The sequence below is a fragment of the Pinus tabuliformis genome, chromosome 6 (assembly GCF_031772625.1).
Source record: "Pinus tabuliformis cultivar Carrire ecotype Pingquan chromosome 6, CPIR1, whole genome shotgun sequence".
Taxonomy (NCBI): Eukaryota; Viridiplantae; Streptophyta; class Pinopsida; order Pinales; family Pinaceae; genus Pinus; species Pinus tabuliformis.
In genome coordinates this window covers 933074326-933099200 of record NC_142292.1, presented here as the reverse complement: position 1 = coordinate 933099200, position 24875 = coordinate 933074326, and the positions used below count along the sequence as shown (strand labels likewise).

Sequence of the window (24875 nt, the reverse complement as noted above, 5' to 3'; positions counted from 1 at the left end):
ATCTACACACCATGCCCTGCCCTAGGATGACTAGGACAATCACCTCATACTTTCATGTGGGTTTGTCAGACCAGGGCTACAAGCGACAAACAGAGGTTCAGAATGCTCCAAACAATAGAAGGGTGAGATCTTGGGTCCCTTCTCAATCTCCCCCTTCAGAAGATTGACAGATACCATTGAGACCAGTTTGACAATGCCGAACCATACATCAATTCACAGGTTCTCAGAGCACCAGAGGGAAAAACTCCATATAACTCTAGAGCAAGGCACCCCTGACATGTCTGATCACCTCCTAGTCTGATAAGAGCAGCCATAGACTTATTTAGAGTTTCTTGTTTTCAATGTCGGATGCTAGGAGTGTCCCTTGCTCATACGTCCCCCCTAGGATCATACAGTCAAATCCATTGCTGGCCCCAGGGGACTTCGATAGTGAACTTGTACCCAATTCGCCTCCCTCACCATCCATCATTAGACTCAGGAACTGTTGAGATATCTAGCTCCATTGCCGGACCTTACCATCTCACTTGCTCATTCCTTTTTAGTAGGCCATTATAATTTTGTATTGAGCTGCAAACTATTGAGTATTTCATCTTATACCATGGTCTCTTATATACTTGTTGCGGCAGCACTACCACTGGTTTCTTTCTCTCAATATGTTATTTTTAGCATTTTTTAAGGAGATGCGCTTGCACTCCCACATTGTAGTCATACTGATTGTACTGTTCTTCAGTTCCATTGACCTACTTTTGTGGTCATCAATTGGAGATTAATAAATTTACTTACTAGGCTAATCATCCTTTTAGCATTTCATAAAAGACTTTTTTTTTTAAATGTTATTTGGCTCCATACATTAGTACTCCCTTGAAAGCTAAAATTTATTCATTAATTTTTTTGTTTTCTAAAGGTTTTTATCATCATATCAATAGATAACTTCCAAATTTTCCTTTCCTTGAATCTCTTCACAAGATTATTTTGGCTTTTTCATTTTTCTGTAATGTATGCGGTCATATGTTTCTGTGCTTACAATACCTCTTTAGAATGGGATAATTTTATCATATTGTGTTCCATCTATATTTTGTTATTGCACTTTGTGACTATACTCCTAGGGGTGATTTTTGAGTGATCCATAGGGCCTTTGAAAGTTAAAACAAGGTACACTGCTTTTGGCAAGAATACTAACCTAGTCTTTTTTGCAGGTTTTGGGTCTTTCAATAACCTAGATAAATCATCAGGTGCAGTAAAAACCAACAATACAGATGCTGAAGGTATGTTTTGTCATTTTCTTATATTAGTGATGTTATTTGCTTGATTTTGTGCTGGAAATATTGCAGCATTCTCAAATTATGGTTTTTAAACCGAAGGAGAAGTTTTAAGTGAACTATTTATCTGTTTTTGTTTCAGACACTCAGTTATTGGATGATAGTGATAAACTTCTGAATGATGTTAATGAATCTGAATTGGAAGATATTGAAAGGCATGCTGAAGTGAACGCCAAGAAGAAGCACATCTTGTACGTGAGCCCAAGCTGACATCTTCATGCAAAACTAGTTTGCAAGACTATATTGCGATTTGATTGTTGTCTGACTTTTTATGAACTAAATCATTTTTGTCATAATCAGCGGATGATTTTCTTCATTTATAAATTCTCTATTTTTTTTCTTTGTACAGATAATATTTCTCAATGTGTTTTACTTATCTAGAATGAGATAAATTCTCTGCTCAGGAGGTTTGCTGTTATTTTCTGTTTTCGTATACATGTTATTTATTGTTGTACTAAAAAATAAGTCTGTAGTTTTTTTTAAAAGGTGTAATGTTCCCAATTTTTGTGAGTGCAAAATTCACTAAAGAGTTTTGCCAATTTTTGGTGATATTAAATAAAACGGAGAAAATATTATTTGGTGGGAGAAAATTGGAAATTATTATTTTAATGAAGAATGGCAGCAATGTAATATTTTATTAGTGGAAGGTGGGGACCACCAAGGGAGAGGGCTAGCACTTATAAATAAAGCTTGGAGGTCTCCATTTGGTATCTTTTGATTATTTGACAATTTAACACTAGTTCTCTTGAGCTACTTAGCCAAGACAACCCGTGCTATTCAGCACAAGGAATTTCCGAGCGGCAATTCCACCCTCATTTCGGAGAACTTCGAGTGTCTCCCTAGTGAGACAATTTGGGGAGCTCAATTCGTAGCTTCCATTGGACATCATTGGGGGAGTTTACTCAGCAGTGCATTATTTGAGCATAGAGGTATTTTTGTGGAGCACATTGTGGGAGCATGCGTGGGTTAGAGGCTATTGATTTGGAGTAGCATCGGATGTGCTCTAGCCATGAAAATTGGTGGAGAGGCTAAAACACATGAGATTTCCAAGACCCAGAAATAGTTTGGGGAAATTCTGCCAGTGAAGGACATATTAAAATAATTAATATTTTTAATGGGTTCCTAAGTCTAAACTTAGAAAAATAAAAATATTAATGAGTATTAATATAAAACTGGGTTAGAAGGTTCTGAAAGACATGGATCAAGCCAAATCTAATCTTAGCCGTTGATTAGAGATGTAATATCGGCCGTTGAAGAGTCAACAAGAAAAGTATAAGAGAAGGCTTGAGGGTCCGTTGGAGATACACTAGAGTGATCAGTGATTTTCTAGAGCGGGGTTTGTTAAGAGAAATGAATCAATGATTAGAGTTGCAGCGAGGGGCAGTGAGTATGAGGAAGAGAGGTAGAGATAGTGCCAGAAGACTAGCACAAAAGCAGAGAGGCAGACGCAGAGCCAGAGGGAGCCATGCAGAGGCCAACAGTGACTGCGCAGAGGCTAGAAGGGCCTGTGTCATCCACGCAGAGGTTGAAGAAGTGACACAGAGGGCCAGAGAGGCTGCGCAGAGCCTCAGAGGGTTGACGCAGAGGTCAGGAGGATTGACGCAGAGGCTAGGAGGGCCGACGCAGTGCTTCAGATTATGCTGGAGAGGGTTTTATGGGGCAGACTTTCAGAATATCTGCTTCCGAAGAGAGGTATTACTGCCAGATTTTTTATCTTTGTTCGGTGAGCCAGTTTGGTACCCAGTGTATTCAAGAAAAGCTGCTTAATAATAAAAACCCTCAGAATTGCTGCACCGGTTTTTCTGAGTTGGGTTTTTCTGGGGACGATTCTCCAAAAATAACAGTGTCCCTTGTGTGTTTGTTCATTTCTTTCAGTCGTTGATCTATAGATGCTTGAGACTGTATTGTGTCTATTTCAGTGTTTATATGGTTAAATAACTTGTTAGTAATTAAAGAAGTAGGCGAAATAAACCAGAGAATACAGATAAAATTTCTAACGTGTAATACTTAGAAATTTCAACATGGTATCAGAGGGTTGCAGATCATAGGAGAGTTGAAGGCGTCAACTGAATCAGAGAATTTGCAACAGAAACAGCTGTCCTAAGTGACATAAGCTGTTCCTAGGTAGAAAGCAGCAAAGAAAGGTTGACGCAGAGGGCCTGCATCATCAGTTTGAGCCAAAGAGAGGCCAACGCAGAGGAAGAAGAAGGCAGAAGAGGCTCACGAAGAGCCACGCAGAAACCAGGAGGGTTGACGTAGTTGGCCAAGGGAGCAAATTAGCCTTCATGGGATTGTGCAGAGCCTAGAGGCTTAGTCCTTCAGTTGTTGGGGCATAAGAAGTTGTGGGTAGATTGCGGGGAGTGAAGCTGGTGGGGTGCTGTTGGTGCCGACACAGAACAATACCTAACGGGGCAAAGCCAAGGTAGAGGGAGTCGCTACCTAGGCAGATTTCTAGCAAAGAAATCGAGATCAGTGTTGCAAGTGCACAGGAGATCGGAGAGGTGCGAATCGACAGTTGGGAGGCAGATTTCCTGGAGGGAAATCGAGACTCAGAGGGAGTCTAGTAGAGAACTTCCAGGAGGGAGGTAGCGACTTAGAGGGAGTCGAAGAGAGAACTTCCAGGAGGGAAGTAGAGACTCAGAGGAGTTGAAAAGAAGAGCAGAGAGATGGCCATGAATGCACTGAGGGTTCACGACAGGCTGGACGGGGCATTCAACTTTGTCATCTGGAAGGCAAGGATCCTGTCTGTTCTAGATAGACATCACATCAAGGCCTTTGCCTTGAGAACCGTGGCTATCCCAGTCGACCCAGCTGACAATTAAAGATATGAGGATGCGATGGCCAAGGCGAAATGTATAATCCTTGATGGATTCAAGGATCATGTGGTCCAACATATTGCTGAGAAGGAGACGACAAAGGAAATGTGGGATACCTTGAAGACATTGTATCAAGGCACTTTCGTGCAGAGGAAGATGCTGCTAGAGAATTAGCTGCGGTGGTACCAGACGCAGAAGGGGGAGCAGGTAGATCACTTCCTCAGTAAGTTGCAAGAGATTTGGGACCAACTGACTTCCATAGGGGCCATGCCGGATCAGGAGTTGATGGTGAGGACTGCTCTAAACGCAGTCTTTGAGGAGTGGGAGACATTCGTCCAGAGCATTCTGGGCAGAGCGAATCTTCCAGATTGGGAAGAATTGTGGGCAGCTCTTCGCCAAGAAGAGATCAGACGACTGACCAAGATGGGAAGTAGCAGCAAAGGAGCCTGGGTCAAGAAAGAGGAAGAAGAGGATGCATGTCTGACATTTGCAGGGAAGCAGGAGAAGAAGAAGAAAAAGGACATCTCCAAGATAAAGTGCTTCAACTGTGGGGAATTGGGGCATTATGCGAACCAGTGTCTGAGGAAGAAGAATAAGGGAGAGGCATCTGACTCCAAGGCAGCGCCAACAAAGGCGGAAAAGGAGGTAGAGGAGGATGACAATTGTGCCATGAGTGCTCATGTACCTCTAGAGAAGAGGTGGGGAGACATCGAGCTATAGTGAGGAGGACTATAGGTGATGAGGGGCAGGATCCTTGAGGTACCCAAACTCTTGGATCAAATCCGGCTAGGGGAGCCCCGAAGTGACAGTAGCAGGATGGCGGATGTCGGTAGAAGCAAATGCGGATGAAGCGACAGAGAGTGCTAGAGTGCAGTTGTCTGTGGTAGCGCAGAGAGGGTTGCAGTAGTGCGAGAGGCATAGAGGAGGTTGCAACAATATAGGATGGCACAGAGAGGTGTTTGCAATAGTGCGAGAGGCACAAAGGTGTTGCAGCAGTGCAGAGGCAGCAGAGGGAGCACAGTGTAGTGGCAAAGAGAGCTTCAACATCAGAGGGTTTCTAGCCTGACAAGGATGTCAGTAGTTGGGTGGATCAATTACTTCTCAGTATGTGAGTTACAGTGCAGTAGTAGTAGCACGATGCAACATGATGAGAGAGAACTAGAGTGTAGATGCAGTGTTGGGAGAAAGGACTAGCAGTAGCACGGATGCAGAGGGAGCTGCTGTATGAATGTAGTAGTGGCAGTGGCAGAACCATGGGAAACAATATAGGATGCAGCAGTGCAGAGGATGTTGCGCGGGGAGGCCCAGCATCAACACAGGTACCGGTGCGTATAATCAGGGTCATGCTCAGTGGTGGAGTATTACTAGAGCACAGTCCTCGCTGAGAGGGAATGTTGATTTGGGGTAGCATCGGATGTGCTTTAGCCATGAAAATTGGTGGAGAGGCTAAAGCACATGAGATCTCCAAGACCCAGAAATGGTTTGGGGAAATTCTGCCCGTTGAAGGAGATATTAAAGTAATTAATATGTTTAATGGGTTCCTAAGTCTAAAGTTAGGAAAATAAAAATATTAATGGGTATTAATATAAAACTGGGTTAGAAGGGTCTAAAAGACATGGATCAAGACAAATCTAATCTTGGTCGTTGACAGTGTCACAGGGTTCGTCGAACCTAAAGGTTGAGGTCCGAGATTCGTCGAATTTCAAAAAAAATCTTAATGTTCGTTTAGGTTCGAGAAGGTTCGGTTCCTGCTGCGTGAATTATTATTATGACAACATTCATATTGTTATTACCCTAAGGTTTAGGTTCGAGAAGGTTCGGTTCCTGCTGCTGTGTCCTAACTTGTACAATATTCCACATAATCGTCCCAATCTCCCAGTGAGCTTGTGCGCGATTTCTGAGTCATGGTTCAAATTTTTTTGCTAACGCGTTGACATTATTATAATTTTACAAGTATTATAATATATTGCAGTATCAAAATCTGCGTACATACATTATAATGTGTTAAAAGCATTATATTTTAAGGCGTCAGCATTGTTATAATTCTATAAGTATTACAATGAACTATAGTATTGAACTCAACGTACATGTATTACAGGCAATACAATATGTTAACACATTACAATGTATTGAACTCAGCTTATATGAGGCATTACAATGGGCTAATGTATATTTATTATTATTATTATAATAATAAAGATAACATAATTTAAAAATTATATATTTTTACAAGAATTATTTTTAATATATTTTAAATTATATTACATTAACGAAATTAGGGTATTGTTATTTTAAATATTATAAAATAATAGAACTTATATTTATGGAAAATTATAAATTTATTGATATAGTATATGATAAAAATTATAAATATATATTAATTATAAATGAATATAAAAGATTTATGTAATTTAATTATTATATATATATTTTTAAAGTTATATACATGAACGAACCTAATGGCGAACCTCATTCGAATCTCATCGAAAAATTCGAACTCGAATCGAACTTAATTGTAATCGAATTCGAATTCGAATCCGAACCATGTGACATTGGTCGTTGATTAGAGATGTAATCTCGGCCATTGAAGACTCAACAGGAAAGGTAAAAGAGGAGGCTTGAGGGTCAATTGGAGATACACCAGAGTGATCAGTCATTCGATTTTCTAGAGTGGGGTTTGCTAAGGGAAATCAAATCAGTGATCAGAGTTGCGGCGAGGTGTAGTGAGTACGAAGTGTGAAAATTCTATCACTGCAGCAATTGATTTACTTTTCCTATTTATTTCATCATAAGTTATTCACTAAATTACTCAAACAAACATTAAAATAAATATTGCTGCAGATATCACACTGTAATACAGAAACACACATATGCACACATTGACACAGTTATTTTGGACTAATGTTCCCAGAAAAACTCAATGTGGGAAAACCGGTGCAGCAAGGGAGGATTTTATTATTCAACAATTATCTTGTACAACAGGGTGCCAAACTGGCTTACCCACAGATAGACAAACTTCAAGCACTTTTCTAAACCCAATGTAGGCCCTTCTGACCTCTGTTACAGCCTGAAACCCTCTGCGTCAGCCTACTGAAGCTCTGCGCAACCTCTCTGGGCTTCTGCGTCACTCCTGCAGCCTCTGCGTGGATGACACAGGCCCTTCTGGCTTTGCGCAATCTCTGCCTCTGCATGGCTTCCCCTGGCTCTGCGTCTGCCTCTTCTGCGTTGATCTTCCATCTCTCTGTTTCGTAGTTGCTGCCTCTGACTACTCTCTAGACCACTGGTTCAATTTCTCAGCAAACCTCGCTCCAGAAATTGAACTGACTGATCTCCCTTAGTGTGTTCTCCAAGTGCCCCTCAAGCCTCCTCTTATACTTTTAGTGTTGACATCTCAACAGTTGAGATTAAGTCCCTAATCAATGGCTAAGATTAGATCTGACTTGATCCATGTCTTTTGGACCATTCTAACACATATTCATATTAATACACATTAATATTTTATTTTTCCTAATTTTAAACTTAGGGACTCCATTAAAAATATTAATTATTTTAATATCTCTTGATTTGTTTAGAATCTGCCCAAACCCTTTTTGGGTATTGGAGATCTTATGTGCCCCAACCTCTCCACCAAATTTCGAGGCTAGAGCATATCCGATGCTACCCCAAATCAACACGAGGGAGAGAGGAAGAGATTGTGCCGGAAGACCAGCACAGAAGCAGAGAGGCAGACGCAGAGTTAGAGGGAGCCACACGTAGGCCAATAGTGACTGCACAGAGGCTAGAAGGGCCTGCGTCATCCACGCAGAGGCTGTAGGAGTGATGCAGAGAGCCAGAGAAGCTGCGCAGAGCCTCAGAGGGCTGATGTAGAGGGTTTCAGGCTGACGTAGAGGAGATGAGGGATGACGCAGTGCTACAGATTATGTTGGAGAGGGTTTCATGGGGCAGACTTTCAGAATATTTGCTTCTGAAGAGAGGTATTACTTGCAGATTTTGTATCTCTGTTGGGTGAGCCAATTTGGCACCCAGTGTACTCAAGAAAAGTTGCTTAATAATAAAAACCCTTAGAACTGTTGCACCAATTTTCCCAAGTTGGGTTTTTCCAAGGACGATTGTTCAAAAATAACAGGTGTCTTTTGTGTGTTTGTTCATTTCTTTCAATTGCTAATCTATAGATGGTTGAGACTGTATTGTGTTTATTTTAGTGTTTATATGGTTAAATAACTTGTTAGTAATTAAACAAATAGTCGAAATAAACCAGACAATACAGATAAAATTTCTAGCGAGTAATACTTAGAAATTTCAACAGAGGCTCTGGGCTTTTGCAGGGAATTTTCTTATTTTTAGACCGGAGTTTGGACAACGATTCACCGGGCTGGATTGGATGTTATTACCTGGATTGATTTTTCTATCTTTTGGTAGGCGCGCAAAAGCTATTTGATCAAGTGTTGCGCATGGGTTTAAAGAAGTGAAGCCGAGAGAGGTAAGGGGGTTGAAGATAGAAGTTATTTCTCAGTGGAGAATTTAGCCGGAGCTGAGAGAAATTTCCTATGGTAGATTGGGCATAATTCAGTAGTATCAAAACTGTGGGGCATTTTCTGGTCAGATTGGGCAATTAACACTTATTGGGGGTCACTGGGGTTCGGTGGATTCAACCTAAACCCTTTCTGGGTTTTTGTGGGTTTATTTTATAAAATTTTCCAGGTGTTATCATGCCTGAAATCCACATTCTTATAGGAAGGCGAATTGCTAGTTAGTTGAGGAATTTGCATTAGTTGGTGGGCCCAGTTTTGGCTTGGAGTTGGGCCAAACCATTTTTGGGTTTTCTGGATTTTGGGAGAGGAGTTTAGAGCTAAATTTTCAGAGCATTCCGAGGAGAATTTGACCCTAATATCAACATTCCAGCGAGCAGATAGTAGCAGATTATTTATGGATAGTGCACAGATCACTCCGGGACTGTTTCTACCACTTGGGTTAGCGCCATTTTTCCCGGTTTTGCTCAGTTTGGATAGCAAGCCCAGGTTCCAGAATTTCAGCTCATTTTATATACTGTTTTATCATAAAATTAATAAAATGGCTCAGATTGTATTGTTGGACATTTTGGTGTTTTAATTATGTATGAGTTCCAATTTATTTATTGTTCCTAGTCCATTGCTTGGTATTAGTTGTTAAATTCCAATTAGGAATATTACAAAGGGTTATCTATATCGTGACATAATTAGCTTGATGAACATGTAGGTTACATAACATATTACAAATACTGGACGTTTGGGTTTTTTGCATCTCAAGCTGTGCCTTGTAGCTTGACACTCCATACATTGCTTTTGTCTACATCAATGTTGCACGAAGTGGGGACGAAACGGGGACGTGTTTTGGAAGCGGGGACGCAAAAGCGTCATTTCCCAAAAATCTAGGAAGCGAAGTGTCTCGGAAGCGTCTACTATATATATATTTAATATTTTTTTGCATTTATATTAAAAAAACATCCAAAATACCAAATTAGTTGTAGAAGACATGAAAACGTGCATATTTTTACATAAATCAAGATAGATATGGCATCCATTGTACATCAATGATTAATTATTCCAGCATCAACCATCTACAATCTAGATTCCTCTGCTCTTGTCTAGCCTTTGCCTCTACTTCAATTCTATAGGGATTTTAGTCAACATTGCCTAATTTTGATCAAACAACTTAATCCAAGCCTTATAATATGGTAGAGAAAGCTTAACATGCCTGATCAGTGTTTTGACTTGAGTGAAGGGTACATAATTGCTAAGGCCATGACAAAGGAGTTCAATAATCAATAACACCAACGTTGCGGTACATATAGGGCTTGTTGCTGTTGATTAAATGCGAATCACATGCCCTCATACACGATATAATTCAATGGAACACCACAATCCCATTGATCTTGAAAAATTTTAACTCTACTGAATTTTGAATGGGATATGAAATTCTATCTTCTCCATATGAAGTCTGATGAGGTTGGAACCACTCTCAAGCATCCTGAGTCATTTCATGGTAATGTTAAAAATTTAAGTAAAAGGATGAAAATGAAAGATAAAGGAGAATGCCACTTTTACTTTAAGAATTTAACATTACCATTAGGGAGCATCTAGGAAGCATCTAGGGAGCATCAAGGGGCACCTTGGGAGTATTCGGAACATGTAGTTCCTCAGAACAATTCGAAATTTCCAAAAACAAAAAAACCCCGTAGAACCATCCACCTTCTCTCAGATTCGCATGCGATCCGCGGTGGATACACGCTCAAACCTCCACAGATCCGCACCCGATCCTTTTCGGATCTGGGGATTGGGAAATAGGAACCGCGAATCGGGCAATAGGAGCCGTGAATCGGGCCCCCATGAATCCAATTTTGCAGAAACTGGCAAAAAAAGGTGGAACCACAGATTCGATTTTCCGATCCGCGGTTTCGCCGAAGGATCGGCGGCGGATCCATATGGGATGCGAATCTGCCTTTGGATCCTTGGGGGGGGCGGACGGTTCTTGCAACACTGGTCTACATAAAGCTTTATATTAATCATTCCCTTTTTTGCTGGCATGATCATAATAAATTTATTCTGAATTTGAAAGTGTTCTCTTCCTTATCCTTATTGCTTAATCTGTTGAGAAAGTATATAGTGAATATGATCCTAAATAGGAAATACAAGTGATATAAAGCGAAAATTTGTGCAACAATTTACAAAAACGAAATACTCATTAAACATTCACAGAAAAGATGCAAATATGGAACTGCTGAGCCATTTTATTAATTTTCTGAAGGCCAATTACAATGGATGACAAGATAGTGCACCTGGACTCGTCTCAATGGACAAGCATGACCAAACCCAGTTGAGAGAATGGTTGAACTGAAGGCTGTCCAGCTGCTGCACCAATCTGCACTGCGCTGCCCCAGAAAACTACCTTTCTACTGAAGTTCGAATGGCTGGAAGGTGCACTTTTTCTTTGTAGAAAATTATGTGCTTTAAACCCCGAACTCCTTGGCCTAAACCCAGAAAACCCCACAAAGGATTTTGTCTAGTTTAGACTTTTGAAATTTGACCCCCTTGGAGCCCAACTTCAACTGCAACTGCAAAACTCGGCGTGCTGGAAATTGCCTGTAAATCCTTCTGGAAATGCCCCCAAAGTGTTGGGCTGACCCTTGCTATCAAATCCCTGGCTTCTCAAATGAGCTTTTGGCCTAAAACTCCTGCTCCTAAGCTCCACGAAAAACTGCTGAGTGGCGTTTGCGCAATCCCCTAGCCCAACAAATCGAACTGCTGGAATGCTGGCTTTGTTGGTTGTAAAACTCAACAAGAACGCTGGCCTATTGCTGCTTCCTCAGCTCTCTAACTCTCCCGGCAAATATCTGATCTCTGCTAGCTTCTATCTCCCTCTACGTATTCTCTGGCTGCCCAGAAATACGCACTCCCTGCTCTGTGTTGGATGGTGATGCTATCTCACTACCCTGGAACTCCTGAAATCCTTGTGGAACTGCCTCTCTAGGGCGGGCACGAATGGTCCCCAGAAGTAGAAGTTGAATCTCCCACTTGAGAGATTCGTGGCTAACAGCCGGTTGGCTCAGCTAAACAACAGAGTGAACAGTCAAGTTATTTTGTTTGCAAGATGTAAGAATGAATCCAAAATGAGAGCTGCTCCCTCCTTATAACTCCTTGGGCCTCCCTTGCCTCATGTGGGCCCCTCCATCCCACTATTCGACTTTCCCTCCAAGCTATTCGAATGGGACCATTCGAATTCCCATGTGGGTGGCCCCCACATTCAACTAGAAATCAAATTAAGTTGAATTGCCTCCTAAGTCCCTAATTCGAAATTGGTGGGTCCTCTTCCTTTTAAAAAATGTGCAAAATTGTGTAGCAGCACCCTGTTACAAATGTGTTTGAGAAGGGACATGACAGTCCTCCCCTCCCATATGTTGCTTGCCCTCAAGCAACCTCAAAGCTGGGTGCTCCAATATGTGCTCACCCTCCTAGGTGGCATTCTCATCCGGCAAGTTCCTCCAATGCACCAAGAACTCCTTGATGGTATTGCTCCTCAATTTCCTTTCCCTGCTCTCCAAAATGGTCTCAGGTTCAAAATCAAGTGGCTCTCATCATTCAGTGGGGGTAGATCAACTGCTGCTGTCACCTGTTGTCCCAACACCTTTTTAAGAGATACGACATGGAAAACATTGTGGATCCTGCTCCCCTGAGGTAGCTCTAACTCATAGGCCACCTACCCAACTCGTCTAACCACCTGTTAGGGCCCATAGAAGTGTGGCTGTAGCTTCGTGGGCCCCTTTTGCTTTAGCGTGGACTGGCTGTAAGGCTGTAGCTGGAGGTACAACAAGTCCCCCTCCTCAAAATGCCTCTTTGTTCTATGCTGATCTGCGTATACCTTCTGCTGATTTTGGGCTATCACCAAGTTATCCTTGAGAGCCTTGAGGATGTCTTGGCTCTCTTGGACCCAATCTTTTGCCTTTGGGGCCTGCCTATCTCCAAAAACAATGTCAGCAAAAGATAATGCATCATATCCATATAAAGCACAGAAAGGAGTCATACTAATGCACATGTGGTGCGTGGTGTTGCAGCAATACTCGCCCAAATATAATTGCTGAATCCAAGCCCTCTGCTGACTGGTTAGGTAGTTCCTTAGGTACCCCTTCAACCACTGATTAACCCTCTCGTTCTGGCCATCTGTCTGAGGATGGTAGATGGTGCTAGGAGTGAGCTTGGTCCCTACCAATCTAAAAAGCGCCTGCCAGAAGCCTCCCATGAACCTGCTGTCCTTGTCACTCACAATGTTCTTGGGGAGCCCATGCAATCTGAAAATCTCCCGGAATAGTTCTGCAACTTGTGCAGCCGTGTATCTAGTGGGGATGGTGAAAAAGTGAGCAAATTTGGTTAACCTGTCGACCACTACGTAGATGCAATCCTTCCCCTGCACTGTGGGGAGCCCAGTGATGAAATCCATAGAAATACTTTCCCATTTCCCCTCAGGGATGGGAAGTGGTTGTAGCAATCCTGCGGGGTGGATCAACTCCCCCTTGTTCCTCAGACAGGCCTCACACTCCTGTACGTGTTGCAACACGTTCCCCTTGAGGCCCTTCCATGTGAATCTCTCCCTGACTGCCATATAAGTTTTCCAGAACCCCTGGTGCCTGAATAAAGGTGAATCATGTGCTGCCTGGAGCACTCTCTCCCACAACTACGAGTTGGGCACTAAGAAAATGTGCCCCTTTAATAGATGACCTCATCCATCACTCGATAACACTCATCTGCATTGGTACCCTCCAATACCTCGCATGCCCTCTTGTCCTTGGAGTACTCCACCAACAATTGAGCCTTCCAATCATGGCATATGCTCATGAGGGATAACCCAACTGGTTTCTGAGATAGAGCATCGGCCACCACATTGTGCTTCCCCCGTACATACTTTATATCGAAGTCATAGGCCTGCACCTTGCTGACCCATCTCTGTTGCCTGTCATTGAGGCCCTGCCACCCCATGAAGTGCCAAAGACTATTGTGATTAGTCTTCACTCGAAACCTGTTGCCCACTAAGTACTGACAGAATTTGGCCAATGCATGCATGATGGCCAACATCTCTTTGTGCCCATTCCCGATTCACCCATACCCCATGCCACTCGCAAACAAATGGATACCGTGTCTCTCTGTCCGAACCATTCGCTTCATAGACATCATTCCGTGCGTGCCATCGCTATCATCGGCCAATCTATTCGCATCATCAATGGAGCATCAATGCCATGTTCATCAGTCTTTCCTCAGTAGTGGCTCCCTCGCCCCTTTCACAACGTTTATTAGTATTGCCAGGTGTCGCTTATACCCAGTGTCAATGATGGTACTCGATCCCAAGAGTCGATTACAATCATAGCTGGGCTGCTCGGTTCGGCTTTGATACTTTGTTGGATACTTGGATGGGCCACACTTGGACGGGCTCCCCGGCTCGGTTGGGCTTGTCATATATGGAATATGACAGCTCATGTGGTAGGAGCTTTCGACTCTCGAAAGTAATGGGATGCCCCTCCTGTGACAATACTGCTTCAACTCCTACCCCATATGCATCACACTCCACAGTGAATGGCTGAGAAAAATCCAGAAGTGCCAAGACCAGGAAACTGCTCATCACCTCCTTGAGGCAGTCGAAGGCAACTTGTGCCCCATCAGTCCATGCGAAAGCCCCTCTCTTGGTCAAGTCGGTCAAGGGTGCTGCCAACTGTGAGAACCCCTTGACAAACTTCCTGTAATAGGTGCAAATGCCCAAGAAGCCCCTCAACGCAGTCACATCTTGGGGTACTGGCCAATCCTGGATGGCCCGAATCTTCTCCTCATGGACCTTCACCCCATCAGCACCAATGATATGCCCTAGGTAGTGTGAAAATTTCTAAATCTATCACATCAGAAAGCCCTACTGCAATATCTGGTTTATTATCTCCTACTTGTTATTTACATTAACAAGTTATTTAATAATATAAACATCGAAATAAACACAATTGTAACCTTCACAAACATACAGATCAACCACTGAAATAAACTGAGACAACACAAGGCGCACTGTTATTTTTGGACAATTGTCCCCTGAAAAACCCAATGTGGGAAAACTGGTGTAGCAGATGAGGGTTTTATTATTATGCAGTTTCCTGAATACAACTAGGGTGCTAGAAATGGCTCACCCTTCAAATATTTTCCTTGGCAGAAGTACCTTGCTTTAGAGACAAATATTCCGGTTGATCAGCAACCAGATGATGAGCCCCACGGTGACTTCGATTGTTCCTTAGCTGGACAACGAAAGCTGCTCCAAACTTCCCTTTGGAACCGCGTCACCCTCTAGGGAGTCTGGACTACGTCACCCTCTAGGGAGTCGGGACTACGTCACCCTCTACGGCTCTGCATTTGCCTCTTAGCTCTAAGTCTGTCCCATGAAAACACCACAGCACAGCTCTTTCTGCCCAGTGTTAGCTCTACTAGCCTTTGTGTCAGCTTCTCGGCCTCTTGCATACTCAACGTTGGCCCTCCAAGCCTTTGCGTCAGCTCTGGCTATCTCTCTGTCAACCCAACCTGCCTTTGCGCTGTCTCTCCGACACCATCTCTGCCTCTCATCTATGTATTCTCGACCTTCTGCTGAACTGTCCCTCGCTATAACAGATCACTATCTCGATTTCTCAGCAAACCTTGCCCCAGAAAATCGAATCAACTAATCAACTTGGTGTGTCTCCAACTGACCTTCAAGCCTCCTCTTATACTTTTCTTGTTGACGATTCAACGACCGAAATTAAGTCCCTAATCGATGGCTAAGATTAGATCTGGCTTGATCGTCATTAGTTATAACTTTCTCACCCATATTATATTAATACACATTAATATTTTAATTTTCCTAAGTTTAGACTTAGGAACCCCATCAAAAATGTTAATTATTTTAATATCTCTCCATCTAGGTGGAATTTCCCCAAACGATTTTTGGGTCTTGGAGATCTCATGTGCCTTAGCCTCTCCACCAATTTTCATGGCTAGAGCACATTCGATGCTACCAAAAATCAACACTCCCTCTTAGCGAGGAATGTGCTCTAGTAATGCTTCACCATAGAAACATCACACTGATCTTCTGCATCGGTACCTGTGCTGATGCTTGGCTTGCTGCCTCACATCCCCTGCATTGCTGCTTCCTGTACTACTGCCCATGACACTGCCACTGCCACTGCCACATCTGTACTGCAACTCCCTCTCAACATGCTGCATCATGCTGCCCATAGCACTGCCACTGCTAATTGCTGCACTGCAACTCAGTTACCGAGAAGTAACTGACTTCACCCAAGTACTGACATCTCGGTCAGTTTGGAAGCCTTGTGATGCTGAAGCTACCTTTGCTGCTGTCCTGTGCTCCCTCTGCTACTATCCTCTGCTCCCTCCACTGCCACTGCGCTGCTACAACCTATACTGTGCCTCTCGCACTGCTGCAACCTCCATTGCGCTGGTACAGACTTCTGCACTCTAGCACTGCCTTGTCGCTCCATCACACCTTGCTCCACCCGACTCCTGTCATTATGCTACTGTCTTTAAGGGCTCCCGTAGTCGGATGCGATCCAAGAGTTTGGGCACCTTAAGGATCTTGCCCTTCATCTTCTATCGTCCTCCCAACTATAGCTCGATGTCTCCCCACCTCTTCTCTAAAGGTGCATGAGCATTCATGGCACAATCGTCATCAATCTCGACTTCTTTCTCCTCCTTTGCTGGAGCTACCTTGGAGTTAGAAGCCTCTCCCTTATTCTTCTTCTTGGGACATTGGGTTGCATAATGACCTAGCTCTCCATAGTGGAAGCACTTCACCTTAGAGATGTCCTTCTTCCTCTTCCCTTGCTGTCTTGCAGATACCAGAGCCACATCCTCCTCCTCCTCTTTCTTGATTCGACCTCCTTTGCTACTACTTCCCGCCTTGGTCAACTGTCTGATCTCTTCTTGGCGAAGAGCTGCCCACATCTCTTCCCATCCTGGAAGATCAGGTTTGCCCAAAATGCTTTGGACAAATGTCTCCCAATCCTCAGAGACTGCATTCAGGGTGGTCCTCACCATGAACTCCTGATTCGGTGTGGCCCCTATGGAAGTAAGTTGGTCCCGAATCTCTTGCAACTTGTTGAGGTATAGATCTATCTGCTCCCCCTTCTGCATCTGATACGACCACAACTGATTCTCCAACAACATCTTCCTCTGCACGGAAGTGCCTTGATACAATGTCGTCAAGGTATCCCACATCTCCTTTGCCATGTTCTTCTCGGCAATATGCGGTACTACATGATCCTTGACCCCATCAAGGATTATGCACTTTGCCTTCGCCATTGCATCCTCATACCTTTCATTATCAGTTGGGTCGACTGGGATAGCCACGGTTCTCAAGGCGAAGCCCTTGATGCGATGTCTATCTAGAACAGATAGGATCCTGGCCTTCTAGATGACAAAGTTGGAGGCCCCGTCCAACCTGTCCTGATCCCTCAGTTTGTTCATTGCAATCTCCGCTCTTGTTTTGGACCCCTGATGACTCTCAACTTCCCTCCTGAAAGTTCTCTCCTAGACTCCCTCTAAGTCTTGATTTCCCTGCTAGAAATCTTCTTGTCAACTATCAATCTGCTCCTCTCTGATCCTCTTTGCCACTGCAATTTAGATCTGGATTTCTTGGCTAGAAATCCGTCATGGCAGTAACTCCCTCTGCCTTGGTTCTGTCCCATTAGGTACTGTTTTTCTTCGACAACAACAACACCCCACTAACTTCCTAATCCACAATCTTCCCACGGCTCCCTATGCCCCATCAACTGAAGAAACTGAGTCTTCCAGCTCTGCGCAATCCCGATAAAGGCTGAATCACTCCTCTGGCCAATTGTGTCAAGCGTACTTGATTGAGTAGGATGATGTGGCTCTTCGTGAGCCTCTTCTGCCTCTGTGCTGGACCTCTTTCTGGCTCGAAATGATGAAGTAGGCCCTCTGCATCACTCCTTATATGTTGCTTTCTGCTTAGGAGCAACTCTGTCTCTCGGGACAACTGCTACTGCTACAAATACTTCTAATTATGCTGGTGTCTTCAGCTCTCCTGTGATCTGCAATCCTCTGATACCATGTGAAAATTTCTGAATCTATCACATCAGAAACCCCTACTGCAATATTTGGTGTATTATCTCCTACTTGTTATTTACATTAACAAGTTATTTAATAATATAAACATCAAAATAAACACAATTGCAACCTTCACAAACATACAAATCATCAACTGAAATAAACTAAGACAACACAAGGGACACCGTAATTTTTGAACAGTTGTCCCTAGAAAAACCCAATGCGTGAAAACCGGTGCAGTAGATGAGGGTTTTATTATTGTGTAGTTTTCTGAATACAACTAGGGTTCCAGAAATGGGTCACCCTTCAAAGATTTTCCTTGGCAGAAGTACCTTGCTTCAGAGACAAATATTCCGGTTGATCAGCAACCGGATGATGAGCCCCAAGGTGACTTCGACTGTTCCTTAGCTGGACAACGAAAGCTATTACAAGCTTCCCTCTGTAACCGCGTCACCCTCTAGGGACTACGTCACCCTCTATGGCTTTGCGTCTGCCTCTCAGCTCTCAGTCTGTCCCATGAAAATGCCACATCGCAGATCTTTCTGCCCAGTGTCAGCTCTGCTAGCCTTTGTGTCTACCTGCATCAGCTTCTCAGCCTCCTGCGTCCTCAGCGTTGGCCCTGCAAGCCTCTGCGTTAGCTCTGGTTGTCTCTCCGTCAGCCCAAGCTGCCTTTGCGCTGTCTCTCCGACACTATCTCTACCTCTCTGCTATGTATTCTCGACCTTCTGCCTAACTGCCCCTCGCTGCAACAGCCCACTAATTCGATTTCTCAGCAAACCCTGTCCCAGAAAATCGAATCGACTAATAAACTTGGTGTGTCTCCAACTGACCTTCAAGCCTTCTCTTATACTTTTCCTGTTGACGATTCAATGACCGAGATTAAGTCCTAATCAATGGCTATGATTAGATCTAGCTTGATCCTTGTTAATTATAACTTTCTCACCCATATTATATTAATACACATTAATATTTTAATTTTCCTAAGTTTAGACTTAGGAACCCCATCAAAAATATTAATTATTTTAATATCTCTCCATCCATGTGGAATTTCCCCAAACGATTTCTGGGTCTCGGAGATCTCATATGCTGTAGCCTCACCAATTTTCATGGCTAGAGCACATTCGATGCTACCAAAAATCAACATGTAGTTCATCTCTGTCAACCCAAACTTGCACTTGGAGAGCTTGGCATAAAACTGCTGCTCCTCCAGAATGCATAGTACCTCCTCCAAGTGTTGGAGGTGCTCCTCCCATGTCTGGCTGTAAATTAGAATGTCATCAAAGCAAACTAGCACAAACCTCCTCAACTGTCCCTGGAAGACATGGTTCATGCATGATTGGAAGGTGCCCAGAGCATTGGTCAGCCCAAATGTAATGACTAGGAACTTGAAGTGCCCATAGTGGCACCGAAGGCTGTCTTAGGGATATCCTGATACCTCACCTTGATTTGGTGGTACCCTGAACCCAGATCGATCTTAGAGAAGTACTTGGCTCCTCCAAGCTCATCCATTAGCTCATCTATGCGGGGAATGGGGTACCGTTCTTCAGTGTCTTTCGGTTGAGGCCCCGGTAGTCAATGCACATCCGAAGGGTTCCATCCTTCTTCTTCACCAGTACCACTAAAGACGCAAAGGGATTGGAACTTGGCCTGATATGGCCCAATGCTAGCAGCTCTTGGATGGACTTCTCTATCTTGTCCTTATAGGCCTTGGGATGCATATATGTGGTGGTGATCACTCCCTGCACACCCGGCTCCAACTCAATAGTGTGCTCAAATCCTCTGTCTAGTGGCTGCCCTGGTGGAATGTCCCCAAACACCCCTGTCTATCTGTCCAACAAAGCCTGTATGTTTGCTGGTGGTGGCTGAGCTTGTCCCCTAGCCTCTGAGATCCTCAGCTCAACTCCACACGCAATGTCTCCATGTCGTAGGTCTGCCTCCATCTTGTGGGCCGAAACTGTTTGAGGTGGGTAAGACTGCATGCCTCTCAAAACTACCAGTTTGCCATCCGGCCCAATGAACTCCATCTCTAGCTTCCTCCAATTTGTCATGACTTGCCCAAGGGAATACAACCACTGGACACCCATCACCATGTTGGTGTCTAGCACAACGACCACAAAGAAATGGTCCGTCATCGAGTAGTTACCAATAACTAATGTCAAGGAAGGCACATATCTAGGGCACTGTATGGTACGGTCACCTGGTACTAGGACTGAAAAGCCCTAGAGCTACGTCGTGGTGAGGCCCCTCCTCTGAACCAACTGGGCATCTATGAAATTGTGGGTAGCCCCTGTTAGGCCCCTATACTACTAGTGTAACCCCTTATTGTTATTAGTACAACCCACTTATTATATTGATGTACCCATGTAGTGCCCATATTGTTACCAATGTTCCCCATAGAAGCCCACTATTGTTATTATTGTGCCCTTACTTTATTATTGTTATGTCGGCTTTGATTATGTTATGACCCCTTAGACTCCTATATATAGAAAGGAGGTCTTTTCATTTGTATCATCCAAGAATTGTTCATTTATGTAATGTAAAGGAGGTTGCCCCCTCGAAGAGGCTGAATTCTAAGGCGTTGATCTATCTTTTCTATCTTTTCTTGAGCTGGTTTCATAACATTTGGTATCAGAGCTTTGGATTCTAGGGTTTCGCTGCTCCAAAGAGGTCATTGTGGCATTTTCGCTATAACTTTTTTTCTATGACGTTTCAGAAGTCGCAAAAAAAACCCATTTGAGAAGAAATCGCGTTGAACCTTGGGTCCGAATTTCAGAGCTTTTCGCGCGATATTTGCGGAGATATGATCTGAGGAAGTTGGTCTTTTTGCAGACTCCTGAATTACATTCCAAACAGGTGACCTGGTGAAAATAGTCATAACTTTCTCTCTGAGCATTGGATTGAAATTTCGTAAGAAGGTATAGAAAGAGGATGGACTGTAGTTTCTTTTATATCTTTTTCAGAGCCAAAGGTGGAAAATTGACACGTGGCACTTCATACAAGTTCGCTCTTCTGGAAAGGTCTATAATCAGGTCATCTTGGGATATTGTGCATAACGTATTTTTGGAGAATCCAAATTGGATCAGACCGGCGGCATTGGAAAGAGGACACAGAGGGCTACTACTGGTAGCAATTTCAGAACTTAAATATCCACAAATACAGAGTTACAGTCATTTCAAGGTTGAGGTCCTAAAATCAAGAAAAAACAAGATGAGTAAGTTTGATAGCAAGGATCCGGTAAATTGGATACTTCAGATGGAGCAATATTTTGATCGACATGGTGTACCACTGTTACAAAAAATATGTATTGCATCTTCATATTTAGAACCGGATCAATTTTTATGGTATAAAGGGCTTTGTTCTCGTAAACAACTTGTTACGTGGTCAATTCTCACGGAGGAAATGATAACACATTATGAGGATACAAAGAGCAACACCTTCTTTAGAGCAACACCACAACAATTGGAAAGAGTAAAAGGGTTGTGTGACATATTTGAAAGTAAAATTATGGCAACAAGGAATTCTACCCCTCACAACTTTAAAGATGGACGTGTTGTTTCTCCTAGCCTTCCACAACCTACAAGGGTTACACCACAACAATTGGAAGAAAAAAGAGAAAAAGGGCTTTGTTACAATTGTGACAGCAAATGCACTAAAGGTCATAAGTGTGCTGAGAAGAAATTATTTTACATAGAGTATGAAGAGGAGGAAGAAAAGGATCAAGAAACATCAAAAGAAGAGGATATATGCCAGGACTTGACCCCAGAGAAATAAGAAATGAATCAGAACATATCTTGTAAACTATTGGCAAGAATGACCACTCCTCAAACTCTCAAGATAGAAGGACATATCAAGAAGAAAAAGGTGCAAGAAGTGAAAGATCACATCAAGAAAGAAGAAATGGATCCAGCCATATCTTGTAAATCACTGGTCGGAATTACCACTCCTCAAACTATCAAGTTAGAAGGACATATCAAGAAGAAAAATGTTCAAGAAGTGAAAGATCACATCGAGCGTCAAGAAATGAATCCGACCATATCTTGTAAAGGATTGGAAGAAATTACCACTCCTCAAACTCTAAAGATAGAAGGACATATCAAGAAGAAAAAGGTTCAAGCAGTGAAAGATCACATCGAGCATCAACAACAAGTTCTCCAACTTTTAAAGGATAACGCCACTTCCGTGCAAAATCAAATGAAACAACAGGTAGATCAACATCATAGTGAAAAATGTTTTGATGTAGGCGACTGGGTATTTTTACTGCTACATCTAAAGCAAGCTATTTATGAGAAGGACATGTTGGCAATACTACATGCACTTAAAAAATGGCGACCTTACCGAATGGGAAGACTCTTCAAGGATGAGGATGTGGAAGCATTGTTTTGTGCTATTTCTATTATCCAACCAGATTGGATAAACGAAGCAAGGGATGAATGGAAGAAGGACAAAGAAGTATGGCCACTTATTCAAAAGTTGCAAAAGATCCCAATTCAAACAATATTGCCAGATATTGAAAAGGAAGGAAAAATCATATTGGAACCTGGAGCAGTCACAGAAACAAGAACCCGACAGCTACGAAATCGATCAATTTCAGAGTATCTCATCAAGTGGAAGAACTTACCCGCTGAAGATTCCACATGGGAGGACAAGAATTTTATACAGAAGCGTCAAGAACTACTCAAGCATTGAGGACAATGCTTTTTGAAGGAGAGGGGCATGTTAGGCCCCTATACTACTAGTGTAACCCCTTATTGCTATTAGTACAACCCACTTATTATATTGATGTACCCATGTAGTGCCCATATTGTTACCAATGTTCCCCATAGAAGCCCACTATTGTAATTATTGTGCCCTTACTTTATTATTGTTATGTCAGCTCTGATTATGTTATGACCCCTTAGACTCCTATATATAGAAAGGAGGTCTTTTCATTTGTATCATCCAAGAATTGTTCATTTATGTAATGTAAAGGAGGTTGCCCCCTCGAAGAGGCTGAATTCTAAGGCATTGATCTATCTTTTCTATCTTTTCTTGAGCTGGTTTCATAACAACCCCACTGTCAACTAGCACTGACACTCTCTGCCCCTGTATAGTGCCTTTGATCCTCAGTGTCAAAAATTTGGGAATCCCGCATAAGGAAGCAAGGACTCCCCCGGCTAGGGCAAGGGATGCCCCTCCCTGTGGAGGTGGTGGTGGTGGCCCTCTATCAGCCAGACTCTCCCTTCTCCTTGTACTCTTTGTTACTGTCACAAAAAACCTCAATATAGTGTGCTCTATCGGCAGTGCACTGATGGCCTGGTGCCCAAGGCTTCCTACACGTGAAGCACAACTTCCTCCTCCTAAGGTCCTTCCGTGTCTCATCATCTAACTACCCCCTCCCCTGTGTGGTCCTTTGAGGTGGAGGTCTAGTATCATGCCCCTTTTGTGGAAAGGGGGTTCGTGCAGGAAAAGGTGCTCTAGTCTTGGGGATGCCCCCCTGTAGATCTCTGGTGCACAAGACTGCTTCCTACAACGTGGAGGGTCTGCGTGACTTCACTAGTCCACGCAGGGGCTCAAGCAAGCCCTTAATGAAGGTGTACACCCTCCTAGCCTTTGACAGATTCGGGACCATTACTGATAGCCGCAGAAACTCAGAGATGTATTGCTCCGGGTTGCCTGTCTGGCGCAGTTGGGTCAACTCTCTGAAATGGGTTTCTGGATCTCTCCACCACCCTCCTGGTGAAGTCCTCATAAGAAGCCATGTGGGCATGCCCTAGGGTGGTCAAGCCATGAAACCACCAATCATGGGCTTCCCCCCCCCCATGTGCAGCGTGGCCATCTTGATGGCTTCCTGCTTTGTCATCTGGTTGAGTTGGAAGTAGGTTTCTATCTTCTCAACCCAAGCCCTGGCTATGCACTTGGCTGTGCTATTCAAAGTAGGGAAATACATCCTCCATATGGTCCTCTGCAGCTCGTAGTTCTGGGTCCCCTGTCCCTCATGACCCGTTCTTCTCACTCTGCTTGAGCTTGCAATAATCTCTAAAGGAGAGGGCTTCCTTAAAGTCTTCATCCATAGACTGCCACTCTCTGAAATAGTCTCCCATCTGAGGGGGTTCTTCCCCTCTTACAGGTTCAATTTGTGCCACTGGCACAAAGGAAGGCAGTGTAGCACGAGTTGGCACACTGGCTGATGGGTGCTATGTTGCTGGTGAGGGATGATTGAATGGCTGAGAGGCCCTAGACGTTTCCCCAAATAGAAACCCTCTAGGAGTGGTCCCCTCTCTGTTCTGCGAGTGGTCCCCTCTAGGAGTGGTCCCCTTTCTAGCCCTTGGCTAAGTCATTCAGGGCCCTCAGGAGGCTATCGAAAGCCATCTCTTCCCTGCTCTTGGGTTCCACCATGTCCTCCTCTACCATTGCTTTCCCTCTGTCTTCCATGTTTGGAGTAATCTCCAACTCTCTTTCTCTGCTCCGGTACCTCTGCCTTCGGTAGGTGATGTTCTGTTGGTCCCCTTCTCTCATAGGAGACAATCCCCACAGCTGAGCCAAGAACTAGGCTCTGATACCACTGTAATGATCCAAAATAGGAAATACAAGTGATATAAAGCAAAAATTTGTGCAGCAATTTACAAAAACGAAATACTCATTAAACATTCATAGAAAAGTTGCAAATATGGAACTGCTGTGCCATTTTATTAATTTTTTGAAGGCTAATTACAATGGATGACAAGATAGTGCACCTGGGCTTGTTTCAATGGACAACCATGACCAAACCCAGGTGAGAAAATGGTTGAACTGAAAGTTGTCCAGCTGCTGCACCAATCTGGACTGTGCTGCCCTAGAAAATTGTGAAAATTTCTGAATTTATAAACAATGATGAAAAACACTACTACAAACTACACTGACATATAGATCATAAACTGAAATGGATATGAGACGACCACACAAGGGACACCATTATTTTTGGACAAATGTCCCCGAAAAAGTCCAATGCGGGAAAACTGGTGCACCATATAGAGGGTTTTAATTATTAAGCAAGCAGAATCTGAGTACAACAGGTTGCCTCTCATACAGGCCAACCTTTTAGAGAAATATCAACAACAAGAAATACATGCAAGGGTTTAGCTCGTTCTCTAAGTCACAATTGATCC

General features: G+C 43.4%; 1 protein-coding gene across 2 annotated transcripts in view; it reads left to right on the top strand.

The window, feature by feature from the left end:
• LOC149261990 (Major facilitator superfamily protein) overlaps nt 1-24875 on the top strand; it is a 399155-nt gene that overhangs the window by 242358 nt on the left and 131922 nt on the right. For both annotated transcript variants that reach the window (XM_089423184.1, XM_089423175.1), the window contains 2 exons: nt 1197-1265; nt 1402-1510. In XM_089423184.1, the coding sequence (XP_089279310.1) occupies nt 1197-1265; nt 1402-1510 (178 nt within the window). The remainder of the gene's footprint in view (nt 1-1196; nt 1266-1401; nt 1511-24875) is intronic.